This window comes from Bombyx mandarina, chromosome 28 (assembly GCF_030267445.1).
Source record: "Bombyx mandarina strain Sakado chromosome 28, ASM3026744v2".
Taxonomy (NCBI): domain Eukaryota; kingdom Metazoa; phylum Arthropoda; class Insecta; order Lepidoptera; family Bombycidae; genus Bombyx; species Bombyx mandarina.
The window spans coordinates 9,216,946-9,239,693 of NC_143233.1; the positions used below are offsets into that span (position 1 = coordinate 9,216,946).

Consider the following 22,748-nt stretch of genomic DNA (forward strand, 5'->3'; position numbering starts at 1 on the left):
ATGAGTGAAATGAAATCTATAAAAATAACTTTCAAACATAATCTCGTGTCTTCAGGTAATAATAAACCTATCATTTAAACATTGATTAGACGTGTATATAATTAAATTTAAATTGAAAGTTACAAATTTTCGCTATTACATTAATTTGTCAATTGAATTTAAACAATGAACTATTTAACCGTTACCAACATTGAAAAATGTTTAATACTTAAGCACAAACATTAATAAAAAAAGAATTCGGTCTTTTGCTTAATATAAAGAAGCTTAGAATAAAAAACCGTTTATTTCATATTTTGTATTTTTTTTTTTTATTGCCTAGATGTATGGATTAGCTCACAGCCCACCTGGTGTTAAATGGTTACTGGAACCCATAGACATCTACAACGTAAATGCGCCACACACCTTGAGATATAAGTTCTAAGATCTCAGTATAGTTACAACGGCTGCCCCACCCTTCAAACCGAAACGCATTATTGCTTCACGGCAGAAATAGGCGGGGCGGTGGTACCTACCCGTGCGGACTCACAAAAGGTCCTACCACCAGTGACAAGAGGTCCTACCACCAGTATTATAAAACATTTATTACATTTTTGTGTGCTATTAATTTATGCTTTATTAGTTTGGACTGATATGGAAATTTAGCTCTCAGCACTTTTTTTTCCCTACCTAAGCTGAGAGCCTTGAGAGGCTATATCAGCGTAACCTTAACTAGTAGGTGAGCTAACGGGGCTCAAACCTGACGACGTTGCTAACACGAATCCTAGCAAGAGCCGTGCTTCGCAGAATCTACCACCGGATCGGAAACGCGACCCACTGAGAAGATCCGGCGAGAAACTTAGTGGGCTGTGTCTGAGGGTTTTGTTATTTAGCGGTAGCCAAAACGATTCGACCTCCTAACGAGAATGTCACCAACGCGTGATTTCGAGGTTCGAATTTAAAAGGTTTTTCTTGTTTAGTAGCTCTTAAATCTATGTAAAGTGTATCTAAATGTTGACGGGTCAATGGTAATTCCGTCTCTATGTACTTGACGAAGCTAATACGTGTGTTCACGCAAATTCACATGTAATTATCTAATATATAAAATTCTCGTGTCACAATGTTCGTTCCCATACTCCTCCGAAACCGCTTGACCGATTCTCATGAAATATTTTATGCATATTCAGTAAGCCTGAGAATCGGCTACTATCTATTTTTCATACCCCTAAGTGATTAGGGTTGTCCATCCCTAACATATATTTTTTTTATTTGGACATTTTTTTTTTGTTATAATGAGGTATTATGTGGTTGAATGAGGTTTTGTTATTTTTATTATATATTCCCTCATCGTTCATAGCACTACATACCTCTTTCACTCATTTACCACATCCTTACACACTTACAATAAGTTAGTTTTTTTTTCTACACTAGAAATTCCCTAGAAATCTTATATATGGCAAAACAATGTTTGCCGGGTCAGCTAGTTACTCTGTAAAAACGAAATTGTTTATCTGTATTAGATCAGTACGAAGCCGTAATAATCTATGTTAATGTTCAGTTTTACCATTCACTACTCTGTACGCTCTCTGCCCAAGCGCCTCTCACGCGAACGGACGCGTCTTCAGTACACTTCAATCAGACTTGAATACAATTAAATGTTCTAATTCAGACTAAATATAATTGTTCATAAGAAGTCATTGCTTTTATTACTCAGACTATCAGTACGTTGCGTGCGATCCAGCCGAGCCCGTCTGGTGGCCCATGAAATTTATTTATTTATTTAAGGATTACCGACAGGGTTTACAGTAAGACATAAAATAACATTGACATGTATAGAGCAATTGATAACTGCAACTCTAATTATAGGCAATCACAGCATGCATTACATTAATATATTAATAGAGATTTAACAATACTATTAATAATAATAAAAAATTAGAAACAAGAGAAAGACATCAAGGGCAGTAATACCCGAGTACTCAGACCAAGGCTGAGACTGAGGTTCAACAACAACTTTTTATAATTTTGTTCTTAAATATTTAATTATAAAATATAAATTCAGTAACCACGCTCATCCGACCGCCATATTCAACAACGTGTTACAAATCACGCGTGATTTTAGTAACTAGTTGATTGACGGACGCCTCACGCTACTCGTAATGGAGTCAATTTATTCTATAACTAACTAACCCGGCAGACTTCGTATTGCCTCAAGCGATAAATAAAAGAAACTTTTGTATAAAATAAACTTAAAACAAACAAAAGGTATCCGTCCGACGGGGGACACTTGTTATTTTTATTTAAATCCGAGCATTTTCATATTTACTATCTTATATATTTTTATCCTTTTAAACCTTCTCTGGACTTTCACAAATAATTCAAGACCAAAATTAGCCAAATCGGTCCAGCCGTTCTCGAGTTTTAGACTCGGAGACTAACGAACAGCAATTCATTTTTATGTATATAAATTGAAATAAATTGTGTATAAAAAATAATATAATAATAATATTTTATTATTAAACAAAATCATTTTGCCATCGTACTAGGAACCAGTGATACTATCACGCATTTTTTTACAAAAGTCTTAAGTTTTCTTCAACTTAGTCTTTAGACTTAAACTGCTGAGAAGCTTCCACGTATACAATATTATGGAAATTAAAATCGTGAGCATTACGACAAAAACGATAAGCAATACTGAAACAAGTTCCAGTTCCAAGTATTGTGACCAGGATAGATTGGCGCCGGCAGCTCGGAGATGCTGGGCTCCTCCGTGACGCAGCACGTGCTCCGTCCACCACACGGCGCGCTCCAATGAGCTCTGAGGCTGGTCGTACACCTGGCTCCGGAGACGAGCTATGTTCTGACGATAGCTGAAACATATTATACATTTTGTAATAGCACTTCTTGACATAAGGAGTTATTGTATTTTTTTATGACATTTTACAACTCACGAACCTATAAAAAACCTCACTTCCTGCCACATAATCTTTTAGCAAAATATTTATCAAATACACATTTATGACAAATACATATTTATAAGGACAAGTGGTCGCCCGGTAGTCGAAATGTGAATATAATCATTAATTTAAATTATAAGTTTGATATCTTTGGACTCCTGTAGTCAGACAACAACAGAACTACTTTTTAACCCTTAGCTTGGCAGAATTTTATTTTTTCGAATATAAAAATAATATTCATAGCACTTAACTTTAATGACCCAGGGGGTCTAGAAAAAATATTAAAAAAAATATTTAAACTACCCCTTTAAAAAAACCACCCGTATCTTGTGGGATACATTGCCAAGGGCATTGATAAATATATTACGCTATCAATGTATCTCTACAGATACATTGCCAAATTATCTATGACTTGATTATATAATAATTTATATGAAAATAAATATAAAAAACACGTTAATAATCAGTACTTTGTACTATTTATTTAATAACAAAAATGGAACTTCAATAAAAAATACAAAATCAGATTAATTTTAGACTTTCATATTATGGAAATTGAAAAAACAGTTCCTATCCGGTAAAAGACACAGCCTCATACCACATTTGATGCACATAACAGTAGTCTGACCTTTGATACATAATTTGCTCGTCCTTTGGACCCAAAAGTAGGGAAATGATTGTATCCATCATATTTAACGTCCGCAGTTGGCCTTACGGTACAGGGTGTTTTTATAATCTTTTTTGGTGCTGGTGGTACAGAATCATAGTTTTTGAATGGCTGCTGTCTCCCAGAATGTAAGAGCCCTTGTATAATTTGATGTCGAAACTTCTTTAAACTCAGTTGTTTTATGTTATTCACGCCAATATGTCTACGATACAAAATCCAGCTATTGTTCACGCACATATCTAACATTTGAGAAAATATCGGTAAGTACCATCGGTGGCTTTTCATCTCCGTTCTGTACAAAGCCACTAACATATCTGCAAGGTCGACTCCTCCCATATGTGCGTTGTAGTGCTTTATTATATTGGGACAGGGGACAGCAGCTCTCTGTTTTAAATCCTTATTGTAACGTTGTATAACTCCAACAGGAGTTTCAGAAACATAACTGCTTGCCACAGTAACCACTTTGTTGTCATGCCATTTGACAATACAGACTTTGTTTGTATTGCATACTACTCGTGAATAAGATCCACGGCCTTTTTTTTTGAGGGCTTTATCAGGTATAAGCTTTTGTTCTGCACCACGTAGTCTATTTGACCTTATGGTGCCTAAGGAGAATATACCCATATTATATCGGAGCATATGTATTAGCTCTAGACTGGTGAAAAAATTGTCAAAGTACACAACTGAACATGCTGGATCAGGAATAGTTTTACATAGTGAGAAGACGACTTTTGCCCCAAAGCCCAAACTCATTTCTTCTGGTGAAAATAGGTGGTATCTGAAAGTGTCTTCACCTCCATATACGAGAAAATCATAAATGAAGCCCGAAACGCCAGCTCTAACAAATATTTTGTACCCCCATTTGCGAGGCTTGCTCTTTATGTATTGTTTTCGATTACCGGCTTTTTTGCCCTTATATGGCACCATCATTTCATCAATGCTGAACCTGGTTTCATGAGGAACTCTCAAAAAGTTGGCACGTACTTTTTCAATGAGTGGCCTAACTTTAAAATACCGATCACCGTCATCAAGCAGATTGTCGTTGAAGTGGATGTACCGTCGTATCTGTTGAAATTTTTTTAGTGTCATTACATCAGCTATTTGTGAAAATCTGAATTCCTGACACCAATAGTCAGTGTAGGCCGGCATATTCACGATTCCCATTATCAAATTTATTGCAATAAAATCTTTGATGTCTTGTGTTGAAAAATTAAGAGAACGACCAATTGTTTGAGTTGAGTATAAATTGCTTTGCTCTGTAATCATGTTAAGGATGCCATCATCAAAGAAGTATTGAAAATATTCTAGTGGTGTTTTTATGGTATCTGAAGGTAACTGTTTATCGTGTGTTTCGGCGTTATGTTCAAATTTCTTGTTATTCCAATGGAATTTCAGTTGCTTTCTTTGTATAGGTGCAAGGCGCCTTACAGCTAGCCGTGGCTGTTTTGAGCGTGTATTTATATTTGACGGCGATGGTGAGGCTGCTACTATTGCTGGCGATGACTCTGGTGTTTCAGGCACTATTCGGTTAAATCTAGGCTTTTTATTTCGAATAACATTTACAATGGCAGTTGGTGAAGGAGGTATGACCGAGTGAAGAGAATCTTGAGTTGAAGAATCCAAAGAAATACTTTCAGACGCTGGTTTCATTGATACTGTAGGGCAGGAAGTGAGGTTGTTTTCATCGTCAGAAAGTATGTGAAGATTTTCAAGAGAAGAAGGAAGCGAAGGAGCAGATGAAGATTCAGTACTATCACGTTTTTGAAGATTAAAATTCTCGACTTCACTACTAGAATCCGAACTTTCTTCATCATTTGATGACTGACTGTGTTTTGGCACCAATGCGAGTATTTTGCTAGCTCTTGAAAGCATATGGACCTACAATTAATATATAAAACAAGCCATGCATAGCCATATGAACAGTTATTCAGCTTGGCAGTGTGCACATACAGATACATGACGATTTTGTAAAAGTTGTTAGTAAAGCTAGCAGTGTGTACCATGAGATACATATCAAATATATATAGAATTGTTAGTTTCTTGGCAATGTGCACGAGGAGATACATTCATTAAAAAAGTCACATGAAGCATCAACCAGACAATTAAAGAATGTCCAAAGTAATTATTTTAGTGTTAAATATATCTATAATTAATAACTTAACACATCCACTCATTCAATACATAAAAACAAGAAAAAATCATAACTTTTCTTACCTTTTTGCGAGGCAACATGTCGGAACTTGAACTAAAGTGAAGTTTGACAGCTCATCAGTCTTACCAACACAAAAAACTTAAGTTGCGTTCCGAAACTAACAAATGGCCTAAATATTCTTAAAAAAATATCATGGTTTCGCTTAAAAATAATAGCACTAGATTTTTTTTATTCTGGTGTATCTCTACAGATACACTAACAAGAAAAGGGATAAATATGGATTATCTACTTTAAAACATTACCTTTGATCATTAATGATCTCTTCAATGAAACTCCTCAGTTTATCTTCAGATAGCTCATCCAAGTCAAGTCTTAGTCCAATTCTGTGTCTCACGTACTGTTCTACGTTGTACCACTGGTCACCCAACATCGGCACCCCAATTAGGGGAACTCCCGCAGTGATCGCTTCTTCTGTTGACTGCAGACCACCTTGGGTTATGAAGAGCTTTATTTTTGGATGCCCTGAAAATGTGACAGCAATTTTATAATGAGATATACCTTGTTATATATGGTAACATTGATCGCCAATCAATTTTTGGCGTATTCTTTGCAAAATCTTCGGTCTCACTTTCATGGTTCCGATAAATGATGATTAGTGGCTAGCTTTTAAACATAGCCATTACGAATTTTAAATTAAGAGTGGTTAAGTAAGTTTATATAACTTCCACAACTTGTTCACCTCCGGCCTTTAGTCCTTAAACAATCCTGCAATAAAAATAGCCATACAAGATTTATTAAGTTGCGTAATTAATGGTGGTAGAACATAACGCAAGTATTTCTGAAGCGAAGTAATCACGCATTCCGATTTCAAGGGAGAGACATAGACGGAATTCCAGTTGAGATATCAATCTCATTTCTAAAGATTAGTGACATTGCATTCAATAACTTAAAACTCGGTAACTTATGTGCCCTTGGAGTGTGTTAAAAATTGTTCCTGCCGGTAATGTTTTCTCTAACTATACTTACTAAGTAAATCAGATTGTGGTAGCCACTTGGAGATCCTGATGTTTTTCGATCTTCCGGGAAGTTCATCTTTGTCCCACTTCCACAGCACATCGTAGGGTAGTTCAGAAAAAACTTTGACCAAAATTCGGATCCGTTCTGGTGGCAATAGCGAAGGTAAAACATTGGTGCCAAAACTTATGTATATAACTCCGTGTTGAGATGAATCTAAGAAGGCTTTGAGATCCTGTAAAATACCAAACTATGTCAGTGATATATTTTCAACATTATCTAGATTTTCACTGTTGCAAGTGAATAATATAAACCGTTTTCAATATCATCAGACTAGCATTGCTATCTACAAACTTTTTTGTTTCATTTTATAAGTATACCGATAAGCAAATAAGAATCTAGCTGAATAAGGATATGGATAGGATAGAAGGATATGGACGCATAAGGATATGTATAACAAGAAATTAAAGATATTAACAGCAGTCCTTGGGCCATTCAAATATTTTATTAACGGCAGTCCTTAGTTGCAGTCTTTTGGAAGAAGTTAACACACTAAAACTGTTTTTCTGGTGACTTTTTGTTAGGTAAACATGAACCAGGCTTATTATTTCGCGAAAACTTACCGAAGGCAGTTCTTTTTGTGACATCTGATGAATTCCTCCAACGTAAATAAGATTGGGTGGAACCGGACGATTGTGTTCCCAAATGCGATGCGTTGTCAACAGCACCAACTCAACATTATTCCTCATTTCACTTAATTTTGGCATCGTCGGCCCAAAAATACTCTTAATCAGCACATCATCCTCGATCTCCAGCTTATCAAACAAACTTACAAATGAATAGTAGTTGTATAACTGGTGTAGCTTTTCCCAAAACGTTAGATTATCCAATCTTTGGGCTAACAAATCGGGATATAAAAGTGGATGGCTTGGTGCTCCGACAATGTCGTAAAGATCCCAGGCTCCGCCCATAGAACTCATAAGTATCATGGGTGCGCCCAGAATGTGACTGAGCATCCTAGGTATTTTTACAGGAGCTTCGATAATTAGCAAATCAAATTTTTTTGCGCCCTTCAAAACCGCCTGAAATTCGTCGGTCTGTAATTGTTTCGCGACAACTTTACTTATAACAGTCATTGCAACTCTAGCTTGATCGAAAATATCTTGAGATTTTCCTCTTGACGTCTGCAGGAAACCTTTCTTCCAGGCATCGTAAGATACATCGTGGACGTCTATTTCTGTATAGTTTTCAGGGGATTGGCCTTCAGTAAAGATAGGATCAGTCGTGAGAACGGTTAACTCGTGGCCCCGTTTTGCTAGCTCTAATGGTAATGGTCGGAAGGCCAATTGATGGCTGATTGAAGGTATTGGAAAAACACACAGGATCCGGGCCGCTTCATTGGCACTAATCACTGATAAGCACACCAGTAAAATTAGCTTCATTTCGTTTGAAAACTCGGCCAAAGCATCGCAAATATCAAACTATGCGCCACAACTAATTCACTCGACAGTCAAGACTCTTATATAATTGGACGACTGTTTTATTAGATTTTTATTTCGATTTTATTATCATACGCAGACAAAAACTGTGGCCTTGTTCGAGATGGCGTCAAGATAATAAATATTATGGTTACATAATTTATTTTTCTTTTTCATTTTGTTCATTGATTTCTTGTCCAATGTTAGACAAATAAACGCTTTGGATAAAGATAATACCCAAAATGACAACCTACCTTGAGATAAATGTTTCTAAATTTGTCCATTAAAATTTATTTTCCAATGTTAGACAAATAAAGTCTGCGGATAGAGATAATAAACTAAATGCCACAACCTACCTTGAGATAATATTATGTGCTCAACTATATTGACTGGTTCGCGGCAAAGTTTGGCAGGATAGTAATATGCATGTGGCTTCATACGGACTACTGTGACTAATTATAAAAGCTTATGGTTTCAATGTGAAATTCGCGTAGCTAAGATACTCTAAACGAACAAGTTCTAGTGAATTTACAGCTTTATAGGTACGGCAATTGAGTTTCATCTCCAGTGCATTCATAGCTGTGAATAACAGACGTAATTTACCCAGTTTAGATCGAGTTAATCACGTGCGTTAACGCATATTGGACATCTATTCATTTAATTATGCTATCCATGTCTTATGTTCTACCATCATATAATTGTGCTGAAATACTAACACCTATAATTAATCCTTATACTATTATTACCTTAAAAAAATCGCTAGATTAAATCGTAAAACTCTCGAAAATCGAAGAAAATGCTATTAGTTTTCATAATATTCTAATGGCATTCAATGTCTTTACTACTTTGCTAGGCATCTATATATTAATACGTGAAGCAAAAACTTTGTATCCCTTTTTACGAAAATTGTGTAGAGTATGAAATTTTCCACACTTATAGAGAATATAGAGAAGAATTGCACAATGCTAATATTTTTTTAAAATAATGCATAAAAATACATTAAATCAATAAAGAAAACATTACACACACTACATACCATGTATTTGACGCTCACACGCATATGCATACTATTTATTGTCAAACTTTTGTTCTTGACGGCTGTGGTCAAATTGAGAATAAATTAAATATTATTATTGTTCGTCTTTATTAATATTTTTTTATAGTGTAGCCTTGGCGAAATTTGTGATTATAGAAGTATAAAATATAATCATAATAGTATACAAACTTACAATTCCAATTATAGTCGAATTTCAACTACTGCGGGACCTCTAGTTTTATTAAATTGGTAACTAGAACTCGTAAATAAAGTTTAAAAAAAAAATTTAAATTTAATCAAATTTTACTTTAAATTGTCGAACGTCATTTGAAATGATATTAACAGTGATGATATGATCGTTTGATCGATAATCCGCTTCACGCTTAAGGGTGGATACTCACACGGCTATTACATCTATGACTGTAAGGGTGGAAGAACCGTGCACTTTCATTTGACGAGGGAAAAGATCGCTTTTCTTAGGTACACTAAATGGGTAAACGAGTTGGCGGGCTATCTAGTGTGAAGCGGTAACTTTGGCGGATGTACATCACCATCAGACTGCCATTTACCTTTTTATTTATTTATTGCTTAGATGGGTGGACGAGCTCACAGCCCACCTGCTGTTAAGTCGTTACTGGAGCCCATGGACATCTACAACGTAAATGCGCCACCCATCTTGAGATATAAGTTCTAAGGTCTCAAGTTTAGGCAAGAAGCTGAAGTCTCAAATATATATATAAATTTATTGCTTAGAAGGGTGGACGAGCTCACAGCCCACCTGGTGTTAAGTGGTTACTGGAGCCCATAGACATCTACAACGCAAATGCGCCACCCACCTTGAGATATAAGTTCTAAGGTCTCAGTATAGTTACAACGGCTTGCCCTACCCTTCAAACCGAAATGCATTACTGCTTCACGGCAGAAATAGGCAGGGTGTTCAGGTTCTACTGTTATTTTGTTAGAGGATTGAAATAAATAAACCGTGTCTCGGGATTAGTGGCGACATTCCCATGGTCTTAATAACTTCTTTTTTTTTAATTGCCTTTGTTGGCAGACGAGCATACGGCCCACCTGATGGTGAGTGGTTACAGTCGCCCATGGACTTCAGCAATGCCAGGGGCAGAGCCAAGCCGCTGCCTACCGCTTAATACTCTCCACAAGCCTCGTTTGAAAAAAGGACATGTCATAGCGCTCGGGAAACACCGTGGGGGGGAGCTCATTCCATAGCCGGATGGTACGTGGCAAAAAAGACCTCTGGAAACGCACTATGGATGACCGCAGCGGTTTCAGATAATATGGATGAACTCAGCTCCGATGGCGGGAGGTGCGATGATAAAAAGGAGATGAGGAGATCATCTCAAACAATTCCTCAGAGCACTCCCCATGGAATATACGGTACAAAATACAGAGGGAACCGAAGTCACTCCGCAAACCCCAAAAACCCCAAAACCCGCAAAGTATGGACGAACTCCGGTGGCGGGCGGTGCGAAACTTTAACTATACTTATAATGACGTTAACTTCATTCAGATCTACCCAATTAAAATGATAAGATATAGCTAAGTGCACGCCTACATATCTAGTTTCGTTATGAATGAGAATCTTTAACGTAAAGACGCAGATTAATACAAAACTAAGACGAGACTAGACGCCACCGTGTATGAATAATTCAAATGCTTCAACAGATAATCTATGTACTTGGTATTAATTTCACGTAACAAGACTCATCTGACAATGAATGTACTTATGTGGTATTAATATTGAATGCGTATGTAGTACTCCTGATGAGATAGGAATTACCGTACGCACATAAAGGATTATTTGGTAGTTTTTCGTGGTGATCCTTTGATCTAATTTTACAACGGCACCTTCTATCGGTATAGAGTTCATCTGTACTCTTTGGAACCAGTGAATTCATCCACAGTGCGATTCTAAAAACCTTTCCTACCACGTTCCATTCAACTCTGGAATTAAACTTTTATGATATACCCACAAAGGCAATAAAAAAGTACTTTACCAGCATTTTAGAATGGGTAAAACACTACCTCTATTTTAAGTTAATTATTCATTAATTCCTTAGATGTGTGGACGAGTCCACGGCTCACCCGATTTTACGGGGTTACGGGAGTCTAGCAACGTAAATACTAACACCCACCTTGAAACACGAGTGATAAGGTCTCAGTTTTTACAGCGCAACGGCTATGCCCCACCCTTCAAACCGAAACGCATTATTGCCTCACAGCAGAAATAGGGAGGGCGGTAGTGCCACCCGTGCGGACTCGCAAGACGTCCTACCACCAGTAATTACGAAAATTATAATAATGCACAAATCATTTTTATTACACGATCTTATCCTTCAGCGAGAAACTCAATCGTGAACATGTGCCTAGTACCTTCCTGTTATTCTTACAATAAGTTCCCGAGTTCAACTATCTTAACTTTAGCAATAATTAAAGATTCTTTGACCACAATAATGTAGCGACTTTCGCAGAAGCTGTATACCAAAATGGATATGGCCTCCACCAAAAACAACACTAGTAGGCAGCTGTTTAGCTCTGCCCCTGGCTTTGCTGAACTCCATGGGCGACAGTAACCACTCACCATCAGGTGGGCCTTATGCTCGTCTGCCTACAAAGGCAGTAAATAAAAAATGAAAAACTTAACTTAATTTTCGGTCGTAAATTGTAAACTCGATCCAGATTAAAATTTAAGGGTCCCATACAAGTTTTCAATCTGATAGCTTATCTATAAACAGTGTTGTATCATACGTGGCCATACAAAATGGTAGCAACCCGAAAGTTTGATAATTCCGACCGCAACGTTGATATTTCCGGAATAAATAGCACTAGTTCCGTTTACGGTCTAATTATTTCGGGATTATTCTGGACGGTAACTTGTATTGAAAAGCTTAGAAACCGTTCGATATCACGATGTCATCTTTTTTATTTGCTAATAGCTGTTTCGCGGTAGAAACAAGCTGAACGGTGGTATCTATCCTTGCGGGCTCACAAAACGTCCTACCACCTATTTTTTTACTAAAGCAATATCGGTCACCGATTTCATTGTTACCATCTGAAACTGCTCCATTCGTCTATAGTGTGTTTGCACAGATTTTTTTCCACGGATCTGTAATGAACTCATTCCAACAGCTTCCTTGACAGCTTTTTTTTTTAATTGCTCAGATGGGTGGACGAGCTTACAGCCCACCCGGTGCTAAGTGGTTACTGGAGCCCATAGACATCTACGACGTAAATGCGCCACCCACCTTGAGATATTTATCAGTTCCAATGTTTCATTATAGTTACAACGGTTGACCTGCCCTTCAAACCGAAACTCATTACTGCTTCACGGCAGAAATAGACAGGGTGGTAGTACCTACCCGCGCGGACTTACAAGAGGTCCTACCATATATATATTCTTCTTCAGCTTATATATTCTTCTTCAGCTTATATATTCTTCTTTTAACGAGCCTTGAAAAGTGGCCCGAGCATTATGCTGGGGCCAGCCTCGGCATATGTCCAGGAGTAATGGTGTAAAAGAAACACCACTCTCGGCATGCCGACAGAGATAGGCATTATGGTGCCTATCTCTGTCGGACCTATCAGTCCAGGCGTACAATGCTCCACAAATATGCGGGTACGGTTGGCCCAAGAATGATAAACAAGATTCACTGCTATTAAATAATCAAGATATAGTAGGTTTGATTATTTCACATTCAATGCTCCAAATTACAATTGACTCCCGTGCTGTGGGTATCATACCTAATTACATACTGAAAGAACAACTAGTGTACGTATAGTATAAATTAATTTTCTATATTAAACTCATAGAGACTAACCGAAAAAGCAATTAATCCAATCAATTAAATAGAGGCATTTGGAATCCGAATACTAAAGGATCTTAACCTCGAGTGATCCGAAATCGCTAAACTAATTGTCAATTAAATAACATTTACGTTTTATAATAATGAATACAGATATTTTCTCAAAACAAAGACAAACAAAAGAAAAGATCTCTTCCAAAATCTTCTAGAGTCGAGACGTTTGTCGCTCGAGTTGTTGTTGACATTGACTTTCAACTTTACATTGTTTGGTCCAAGTTAATAGGAAAAAGGCTTTCAATATTAATAAAAATATTATGTAATGTGAACATATTTTTGTAACGTTTGTTTATTGATTCGGTAATAAAGAAAACGGTACGCTCTAACACATAAGTGACATTGGGCAGGACATCTTGCGAGATATACGGATAAAAGATGGAGATTAGAAACTACAACATGGGAAGGACCAGTGGGCAAAAGAAGAAGAGGACGACCAAAGAGCAGACGGATCGACGAAATAATAGCAGCAACTGGAAAATAATGGAGAAACAAAGCCAAGGATAGGGAAAAGTGGAGTAAGCTGGAGGAGGCTTATACCCGAATAGGGTTCCAATAACACAAGTTTATATTTAATTTTGTACTTTTTTATTTGATAAGGTGTTTTTTTTCTTTCTTTCTTTGTTTTTGGAAATAAAATGGGCTTATTATTATTATTATTAATAAAGAAAACAAGCAGCTAAAATAAAATTGAGAAGGGAGTGGAACTAGGAACTTTACGTTTTTGATCTCTAACGTGACTCTTCAAAGGTTGTCTACGTCTCTTGGGCCCGTTAAAGTGGCAAACGAACCCATGGACCACTAGTTTTATGTTGTTTGTGGAACTCATTGACATCACAACTCGAATACGGCCAAGACCTTCCTTATTCCTTCCAAACCTACCTTCAGGCCAAGTAGAAGCCTTATAATTACAGGTATTGTGCAACGCTGTCCTACTCGTCAAAACAGTTTGAAATATTTGTGATTATCCTTATTCGAAGTTACGCTGTATGTGAGAAGTTTGTTTTTATTTCTTAGATGGGTGGACGAGCTCACAGGCCACCTGGTTTAAAGTGGTTACTAAAGCCCATATACATCTACGACGTAAATGCGCCACCCACCTTGAGATATAAGTTCTAAGGTCTCAATATAGTTACAACGGCTGCCCCACCCTTCAAACCGAAACGCATTACTGCTTCACGGCAGAAATAGGCAGTAGTAAATCAGTCATCAGCGCTGAAGTGTATTTTGATGACTTTTACAGGGTATGACTTTTACACAATCTCTCCCAAAAAGACTGCTTGGAACCCTTTGGACCCTTTAGCTCATTAACGTGCTGGATAGACAAACAATACAACATTCTTTTCACATGATTTGTCTAATGTCGACGTATTTGGAAAAGGTTGTATTCTTTGATATTAAAGCAGAATAAAATAAAAGTCAAGTGAGTAGAACATTTCTTCTTTCTGGTCGTTCCCTCAATGCTGAGGATCATGACTGTATGTCAATCTTCTCCACTCGGTCCGGTTCTGCGCCATATGTACCGCTCCCCATATCTGGCCTCCAGTCACCTCCTTGAGTTGGTCAACCCATCTAGCTGGCGCTCTTCCTCTAGCGCGCTTCCCCTCCATCTGTCCGAGAATTGTGAGTTTCTCCAGGCTGTGCAATGAGGATCGCATTATGTGCCCAAAGAAACTCCGGATCCTTTCCTGGCACATAGTCAGCAGGCGCTTGGTGACCTTCAACTCTTCGAGGATGGAGACATTGGTTCTCATAGCTGTCCATTTTTAAATGTATCGTTATAATCATGTTATTTGTAATAATTAAATTATCTACTATTATTAACTAGATAAGTTAAATCGCTAAATCTTTAGTATTGCGCCAATTATAAAGGCGTGGTCGTTTGAATTTACTTTCATCGCAGATGGGGCAAAAGTGGAAAATTTATTAAATACTTAATTTTGAGGAGCAGAGGCCCTTGCTTGTTCTAAATGCTATGACGTCATCGGCCACATCAATTCTGACGTCGCAGTTAACTAGAAATGGAAGAGAAAACTTAAATGACGAGTTATCACAGATCTGTGCAAAATATATATATACATATATGTATGTATTTGTATTGTTCTGGCTAGTTCTGTCACGTAAAAATCCTGCATTCGGTTTTGAAGCTGGGACTCTCTCATATAAGGATCGACCTTATGTCTCAAGGTGGCGATACTCACTTTGGGTTGGGTAGATACTACTTCAGACTAAGTTTAAAGGAACGATACATTTAGTATAATAATATATACCAAAGCACAATCAACCTCATTAATTCGCGCGTTATTACTTCATGAATCAAAACCAATAATGATATATGAAATTGAATGATTATTGAATTTACTAATGAATCGTTGAAAATGTATTTCACTAACTTAAAACTAATATCAGACTTTATGCTCTAATAGTCCAATGAAATATTTTTAAAATTTCAACTACAATAGTAAAAGATCAGATTAATTTATAGAACACTAACATACTAATATGGCTTTTTGATGATAGAAAGTAACGCCTAAAGATCCTGTTGGTGACATAGATTGGTCCCGGTGTATTTGGTGTCAAAGCTGGTGGAAAAGGTTGATGGCTCACGGGGCTCAGCCTAAAAAACTTTGCTAACTAAAGCAGTGCTTCGCTGAATCTACAACGGCATCTAAAACCCACTGAGAAGATCCGGCGAGAAACTCAGTGGATTATATCTTGGGTTAAGTTGCACGTCCAATTCTTGAAAGAGAACGAGATTGGTGATCGATCGAATAACTAAAAGCACAAAGAGTGTGTCGAGAGGATCCGAAATGAAGTGCTCAGGGCGACGGCGGCTGTGTTACCTGATCGCCTAAGCAGGCCATTAGAGGCAGTCAGGCTGCTAAGAGGGTTATCATGTCGTGTCGCATTCTCGAAGCATAGTTCTATCGGTAAAGTGTATTCCTGTATTAATGAGTCCTTGGGCGCTCGCTTAGGTAGGTACAAAATATTCTACACATTTATTAGGATAGGAAAACTGTTGTATTATGCAATTGAGATGCGGCATTCACGTTGCTATGTCTATGACCCCCGATATCAACTTAATATCAGGTCAAAACTCATCTGTTTTACGCGTACTTGTAACAAAACAAACTATGTAATGAAATGAAGTCGTTGTGGCCTAAAGGATAATACGTCCGGTGTTTTCGAGTTGAGCGATGCACCAGTGTTCGAATCCCAGGCGGGTAGGTACCAATTTTTCTAATGAAATACGTACTCAACAAACGTTCACGATTGACTTGCACGGTGAAGGAATAACATCGTGTAATAAAAATCAAACCCGCAAAATTATAATTTGCGTAATTACTGGTGGTAGGACCACTTGTGAGTCCGCGCGGGTAGGTACCACCGCCCTGCCTATTTCTGCTGTGAAGCAGTAATGCGTTTCGTTTTGAAGGGTAGGGCAGCCGTTGTAACTATACTGAGAGATCTTAGAACTTATATCTCAAGGTGGGTGGCGCATTTACGTTGTAGATGTCTATGGGCTCCAGTAACCACTTAACACCAGGTGGGCTGTGAGCTCGTCCACCCATATAAGCAATAAAAAAAAAACTTTGCAAATCCCTGCAAGGGTTTCCAAAAACAACTTTAATAAGCCCATGGCCACTATCATTCTGTACGTAAACAGACATTACACTTCGTTACTAAGGCACAACTTTCGTCCACGCTTCATGAATTCGCTGCCAGATTGTCGCATGCATTTTTAAGTTAAACAAAAATTTTACGTGCGTCTACTTCGACAATTTTTGGCAAAGTTTATTCATTAGCGGCACGACAGATGGCGCTTTAGGGGAAGGTACCGCCTTAAGTAGCCGTTTCGTTGGTACACGAGATGACTAACCCGTTTTTTTTTTTTCAGGGAAAGTTTTTAATTATTTTGTCCCTTAGTTAGAGAGAATGTCAAACCTAGTACGTAAAAACTTTTAGTAACACTCAACGTTTGCTTTGGAGGTTATTTTCGGGGTTTCCTAGACAAATGGCAAACGACTGAACCCCTTTAATTTGATGCTCTGTGTGCTTAGTGCGAGTTTTTTAACGTTATTAATAGCGGATTCGGAACGAAGAAATTCGACGGAGAACCAAAGTCGACGACATAGCTCTCAAAGTTAGCAGGCTGAAGTGGCAATGGGCCGGTCACATCTGTCGAGCCAGCTACGCCAGGTGGGGGAGGAAAGTCCTCGAATGGAGGCCACGGATGGGTACAAGGAGCGTGGGGCGTCCTCCGACCAGGTGGACTGACGACTTAGTGCGCACGGCGGGAAGTCGTTGGATGCGGAAGGCGGAGGACCGCATTATGTGGAAGGCATTGGGGAAGGCCTATGTCCAGCAGTGGGCAGATAAAGGCTGATGATGATAGCGTAAAAGTTAACCCAATTTTGTATGCAGTTAGAACAGCGCCCCTGACGGCAAACGTAGGCAAACGATCCCATTCCATACAAATATGAGCTAACTTTTACGCTATCGAGAACGTTAATAAACTCGCACTAAGCACACTGAACTTACATCTATATATTTATAACGATATACACGTAGAATACTTGAGAATTAATAAACAAAAGGCTTAAATGCGTTTCATGTTATATAATAAGAAAACAACATTTAAAGCCCTTAATCTCTTTTAAAATTAATATTAAAAATTAAATAGTAAACAGCATTGTTACACCGGTAAGAGTAACGCCATCTATCGCCGAACGAATATCGAAGAATCTAGTAGCATCTAGAACGTTCGAAAAGTACAACGCCATCTATTTTCAGATAGCGGAACCACACAATACTCTACTTTTGTGGAATATTCTCGATAATTCTAGGGATGTCGTATCAACTATAAAATCATTGCAGAGATGGCACGTAATCAGTTAGTAATCGGAACCACTACTGACAGACTAAAAGACTGTCCAGAATGAGGCCGAGGCACCCCGACCCCGATACGAACGCCTCCATCCACGATATTTACGACAGTTTATGTAAAAACTGCCCAGTCTATACGACTTTAAGTGTAGACCCAAAACGCGACTGTTCGATTTCAAAGACTGTTATCAAAATCGAAATTTCGTTTACAAGCGTAACAATTTATAACAAATAACAAACTTGATTCAGAAAGCTGTGTTTGTTTTGGGAGAAATGTTACAATTGCTCGCTTCGTTTTATCTGAAGCAATATTTCAGACAATCGACTCGGAAATAATGTTTCGAACATTGCAATACTTTGAAGTGGAATTTTGAATGTTATGAATTAAATTATTACTGGATCTGTCATGTTGTCCGGTATTTAAGATGACTTATTATTAGTACTTGAAATGGGAGTTCAACATACAAAGGTGAAACAACGGCTACCCCACCCTTCAAATCGAAACGCATTACAGCTTCACGGCAGAAATAGACAGACCGATGGTACCTACCCGCGCGGACTCACAAGAGGTCCAACCACCAGTTCAAAGGATACACTTAGCAGCAGATGGGTCGTTAGGTAGTTCAACCCTCAACGCACCTGAAATGCGCCACTTAGATTAGTAGTATAAAGATAAGTAATAAATTTAAAGAGAACTTAAATAATAAACCAAGGAGTTTGGTCAACTCAAATAATAATAACATTAGATATTGTCGGTTTCCTTATATGGCAGAATTATCACATAAATTAAACAGAGTTTTTATAGGAACTCATGTAAGATTAGCATTTTATAACATCTTGAGAGTTAATTCAATCTATTCTAAGTTAAAAGATCCAGTAAATAAACAACAACAAACTGGAATAGTGTATAAAATACCTTGTTCGTGTGACTTATGCTATGTTGGACAAACTAGGCAGTATTTGAGTAATAGAGTAAAACAACACATTTATGATTGCAAAAATATTAATATATTAAAGGAGAATAAAACAGCATTAGCAACCCACCACTTTGACCAACATCATAATTTTGAGTTTGATAAGATAGAAATCTTGGATAAAGAAATGAATTGGTGGAAACGTAATGTTAGTGAAATGATCTTTATAAAAACTAATGATACTGTGAACAAACGAACAGACACTAACAATTTAAGTATTTTATATAATGATATATTAAAAGAGTATAAATCTAATAGAAAAAAATAACCTTCATTTCAGATATATTTGAATTTGATACTTAGCGAGGTTGGCGCTAGTATAAAATATTGTAAAGTATAGTCTATGTACTGAAGTTTCAATAGTGGGCTAACCTTTGTCACGCAATTAGCAATTTTATGTGTCGTGTTGGCTTTGTTTCCGGAATCAAAAAATAGTAATTAAATAATTTAGTGGCTTTGTAGATTTGTATTAGTCTCTGATGTCTGAGACAATTGTGCAGTGTATGATAGGGATTATTTAAATTCATATTATGGTAAATATGGTAGTTTAGACAATTGTTGTTTTTTGTATTGTAGGTTATCAATTACGTGTAATTTTCAGATGCCTGATGAAGGTCTAATAAAAGACCGAAACGTTGCTAAAATAATAATGTAATTTGTTATAATAGTCCTATCTTGTCCACATTCCTGAGATACACGAAAAATATTTTATAATAATTATGGACGACAATATTGATAATAAAGATAAGTATGTATACTTAGTCTGGCCATAAATACTGTTACAATAAAAAATAAAAAAAATTGTATTGCAAATAACATTTATTACTTTTACCAATGATGTTATAGTAAAAAGAGGTAGATACGTTATATTACTACTAATACGAAGTCAAGCTTGTCCGCGGCGTATGTATATACCTATATATATTTATAAACACACTAAGCTATACGATATTATGCGGACGAATTAAATCGACAATTAGTTGATGATAATATCATATAGCCGCGTGAGCAGAGTTAACTTGATAAGGTGGTAATGTGTGAAAAAGATAGCATGCTAACTAGCAAGACCGTAAACAAGACGGGTATATATTACGCAGTGTCGTTGCGATGTCACGACTTACTTCATAGATTAACAATTAAAATGTCACAGAACGAACATAAAATTGTTTGATGCCTACGGTTTAGTAAGCAGAGTTGATATATTTCAAATGAACTCCTGACTATTCTTTTAAGAAATAAAACAGCAAAGGACAAATAATTTTATTTTTTTATTTTCATTTAGTTCATTATTATTTGGCCGCCAATCCTCTTCATGTCTTTGTCTACGTACAATATATTTTATCCATTGGTTACACCTTAATTCATTTGCCGGAAACCTTTAAAAATAAAATCAAATTTGTTAATTCATTACTCGGTTGTTGTGAGCTAATGTGTAGGCAATATCATGGAAATGTCCTTTCTGTTACATTACTCTTTTTAATCTTGACAGACATGTCTCTTACACTCGGTGACCGGAGTATATGCCGTCGCACTCGAGCCTTTTTTAATAAATTTAAGCTAATATTTTGGATTTCTTAAACAATATAAAAGCAAATCAATTTAAAGTTAATACTTACGCATGACATGTCATCCCTAGACTTTTGGGAGGCTTACTTGTATAGTTTCTACAGTGTCGCATAACACAGGACGTCATTCTAAAGAAATTTCGCGGAACAAAAAACACAGTCAACGTCACCAATGCTTTCACGAGACTAAGCTTGAGTGCGCTAATTAGCTCAGTTTTACGGCGCCACTTTACGAACTCAAGTAACTTATCTACCTCTTTTTACTATAACATCATTGACTTTTACATACAAAAGTATGGCGCGACAAGGATATCTTTGCGCGTCATAATATAATTGAATTTGGACTTCGTCTCAAAGAAGTAGGCGGTATTTGTTATCTACCAGCCCGGTTACCACTTTAAGGTCTCCATTGTCTTGGTAAGTTTACTAATGAAAATCCCAAACACGATTGCTTGGCGACTGAAATAGACGAAGTAGTAGAATTGAAATTTATTCCTCCATAATATGTTTTTTTTTTTCATTGCTACCATCTAGGTTGGACGAGTTCACGGCCCATCTGATGTTAAGTGGTTACCGGAGCCGATAGACATATACAACGTAAATACCGCCACCTACCTTGAGATATGGATTCTAAGGTCTCCGTTTTTACAGTACAACGGCTGCCCCCCCCCCCCCCCCCCCCCCCAAACCGAAACGCATTACAGCTTCACGGCAGAAATGGGCAGGGTGGTGCTACCTACCCGTGCGGACCCACAAGGCTTGCTACCACCAGTTCCTTATCCACCACATCCTCCTTAATGAGGAAGTTCGTGACTTGTGCCATTGGACCTATCTGCTTCTGCTTGGAGAATAGAGTACAAGGCGGCTACTGGTCCTCATATATACCTATTAAAAGATATTAAAATACCATCACCTACTTGGTCGAAATCTCACTCGTTAATAATGTAATCTTCAGATATTTTTCACAGCGACATCGTCACGAAATAATTAGGATGGTGCCATTTTAAGCCATTGTTATGCGCAGATGTTATACAATAAAACCGCACGAACAAAAACATTTAATGAACGAAATTCTAAAAGAATGGCAGACTAATACAAAACAAAGAAGCTCACTGTTTACTTTAAATACATATTTATTTTGTTACTATAATGCCATGTTGTCATGTAGAATAAAGTAAAAACATCACACTCATTCCATAAACATAGTGTGTTTTCTCTGTAGATTCGAGCAAGAATTTTCGGGCCAGCGAAAAGACCTTGTCTTCATCTTACCTTACACAGTATCTTCTCGTGTATAACTTTTTGTGTATAACTTCAAAACATTGATTTATTGTATGGGAAGGTGCTTATCGGAGCACATGAGTGGATGTGTTAATAGAGAACTGATATTCGCACCGCATTTGATATTTCCCAAAAAATTTAATGCCCAATGTACACGAAATCGAAACATCGACTAAGTCGGTGTTCGAATCCATCAGACAGGTACCAACTTTTTTACGAAAATACTCGTGCTAACTTTGGGAGGTTTAACGTTGGAGGAAAGGTCTTCCACCGAGCAGGTAATATAGCTCGGTAGACCAACGGTCCGAATGTTGTTCGGAACTTGTATATATGCAAGTTTATCTTGAAAACGTTCTCAGCAAGATTCAGGCATCTGTCAAATATCTTGTGTTCTATGATGGCTGCCCGCCACACTTACGAAAACTTCCACGATAAATAATTAGCATCGTGTAAAAAAAAAAAAAATATTAGGCTTGCAATCGCCTTTCATTCTACAAAAAATTTAACCTAACTATTGAAATAAATACCAGGTCACACGTATGTACGTACATATGTATATCCAATAAATATTATATATAACTATAATATAAATATAAATATTTACTAACAATCACGCCACGTTAACTGGTCCCGTGGTAAGTTCGTAAAGAACTTGTGTTACAGGTACCAGATAACGGAAATAAATGTAATATTTTTATTATACACATACATATATTTAATATACATCCATAACCCTGGCAAAGACATTTATATTTATCATACAAATATCTTCCCTTGGCGGGATTCGAACCCGCGACCCCCTTGTGTAGTGACCATGTCACTTACCACTACACCAGACGGCCGTTATATAACTATATAACGTTGATAGGCAGTTGATTATACTAGT

The 22,748-nt window shown here is 37.2% G+C and overlaps 1 protein-coding gene and 2 long non-coding RNA genes across 3 annotated transcripts in view; all 3 read right to left on the reverse strand.

The window, feature by feature from the left end:
* LOC149499730 (uncharacterized) overlaps positions 1–22,748 on the reverse strand; it is a 255,114-nt gene that overhangs the window by 28,449 nt on the left and 203,917 nt on the right. The gene's annotated exons all lie outside the window — the stretch shown is intronic.
* Positions 1,795–8,294, reverse strand: UGT33D2 (UDP-glycosyltransferase UGT33D2). Its single transcript, XM_028179588.2, has 4 exons — positions 7,390–8,294; positions 6,779–7,001; positions 6,055–6,274; positions 1,795–2,846 (listed from the first exon to the last, which is right to left on the reverse strand). Exons 1-4 carry the CDS (start codon positions 8,206–8,208, stop codon positions 2,561–2,563), a joined length of 1,548 nt encoding a protein of 515 aa, XP_028035389.2. The 5' UTR covers positions 8,209–8,294; the 3' UTR covers positions 1,795–2,560.
* Positions 20,266–20,861, reverse strand: LOC149499731 (uncharacterized). Its single transcript, XR_016325562.1, has 2 exons — positions 20,633–20,861; positions 20,266–20,392 (listed from the first exon to the last, which is right to left on the reverse strand). It is a non-coding gene; the product is annotated as an uncharacterized LOC149499731 (long non-coding RNA).

What these genes read in the sequence shown, in the direction of transcription:
- UGT33D2 (XM_028179588.2), bottom strand. Translation starts at nt 8,208, where the DNA reads ATGAAGCTAATTTTACTGGTGTGCTTATCAGTGATTAGTGCCAATGAA. An exon ending in CACAAAAAGAACTGCCTTCG is followed by an intron (nt 7,002 to 7,389) that starts GTAAGTTTTCGC and finishes GGTATTTTACAG; the next exon opens with GATCTCAAAGCCTTCTTAGA. An exon ending in GAGATCATTAATGATCAAAG is followed by an intron (nt 2,847 to 6,054) that starts GTAATGTTTTAA and finishes AATATGTTTCAG; the next exon opens with CTATCGTCAGAACATAGCTC.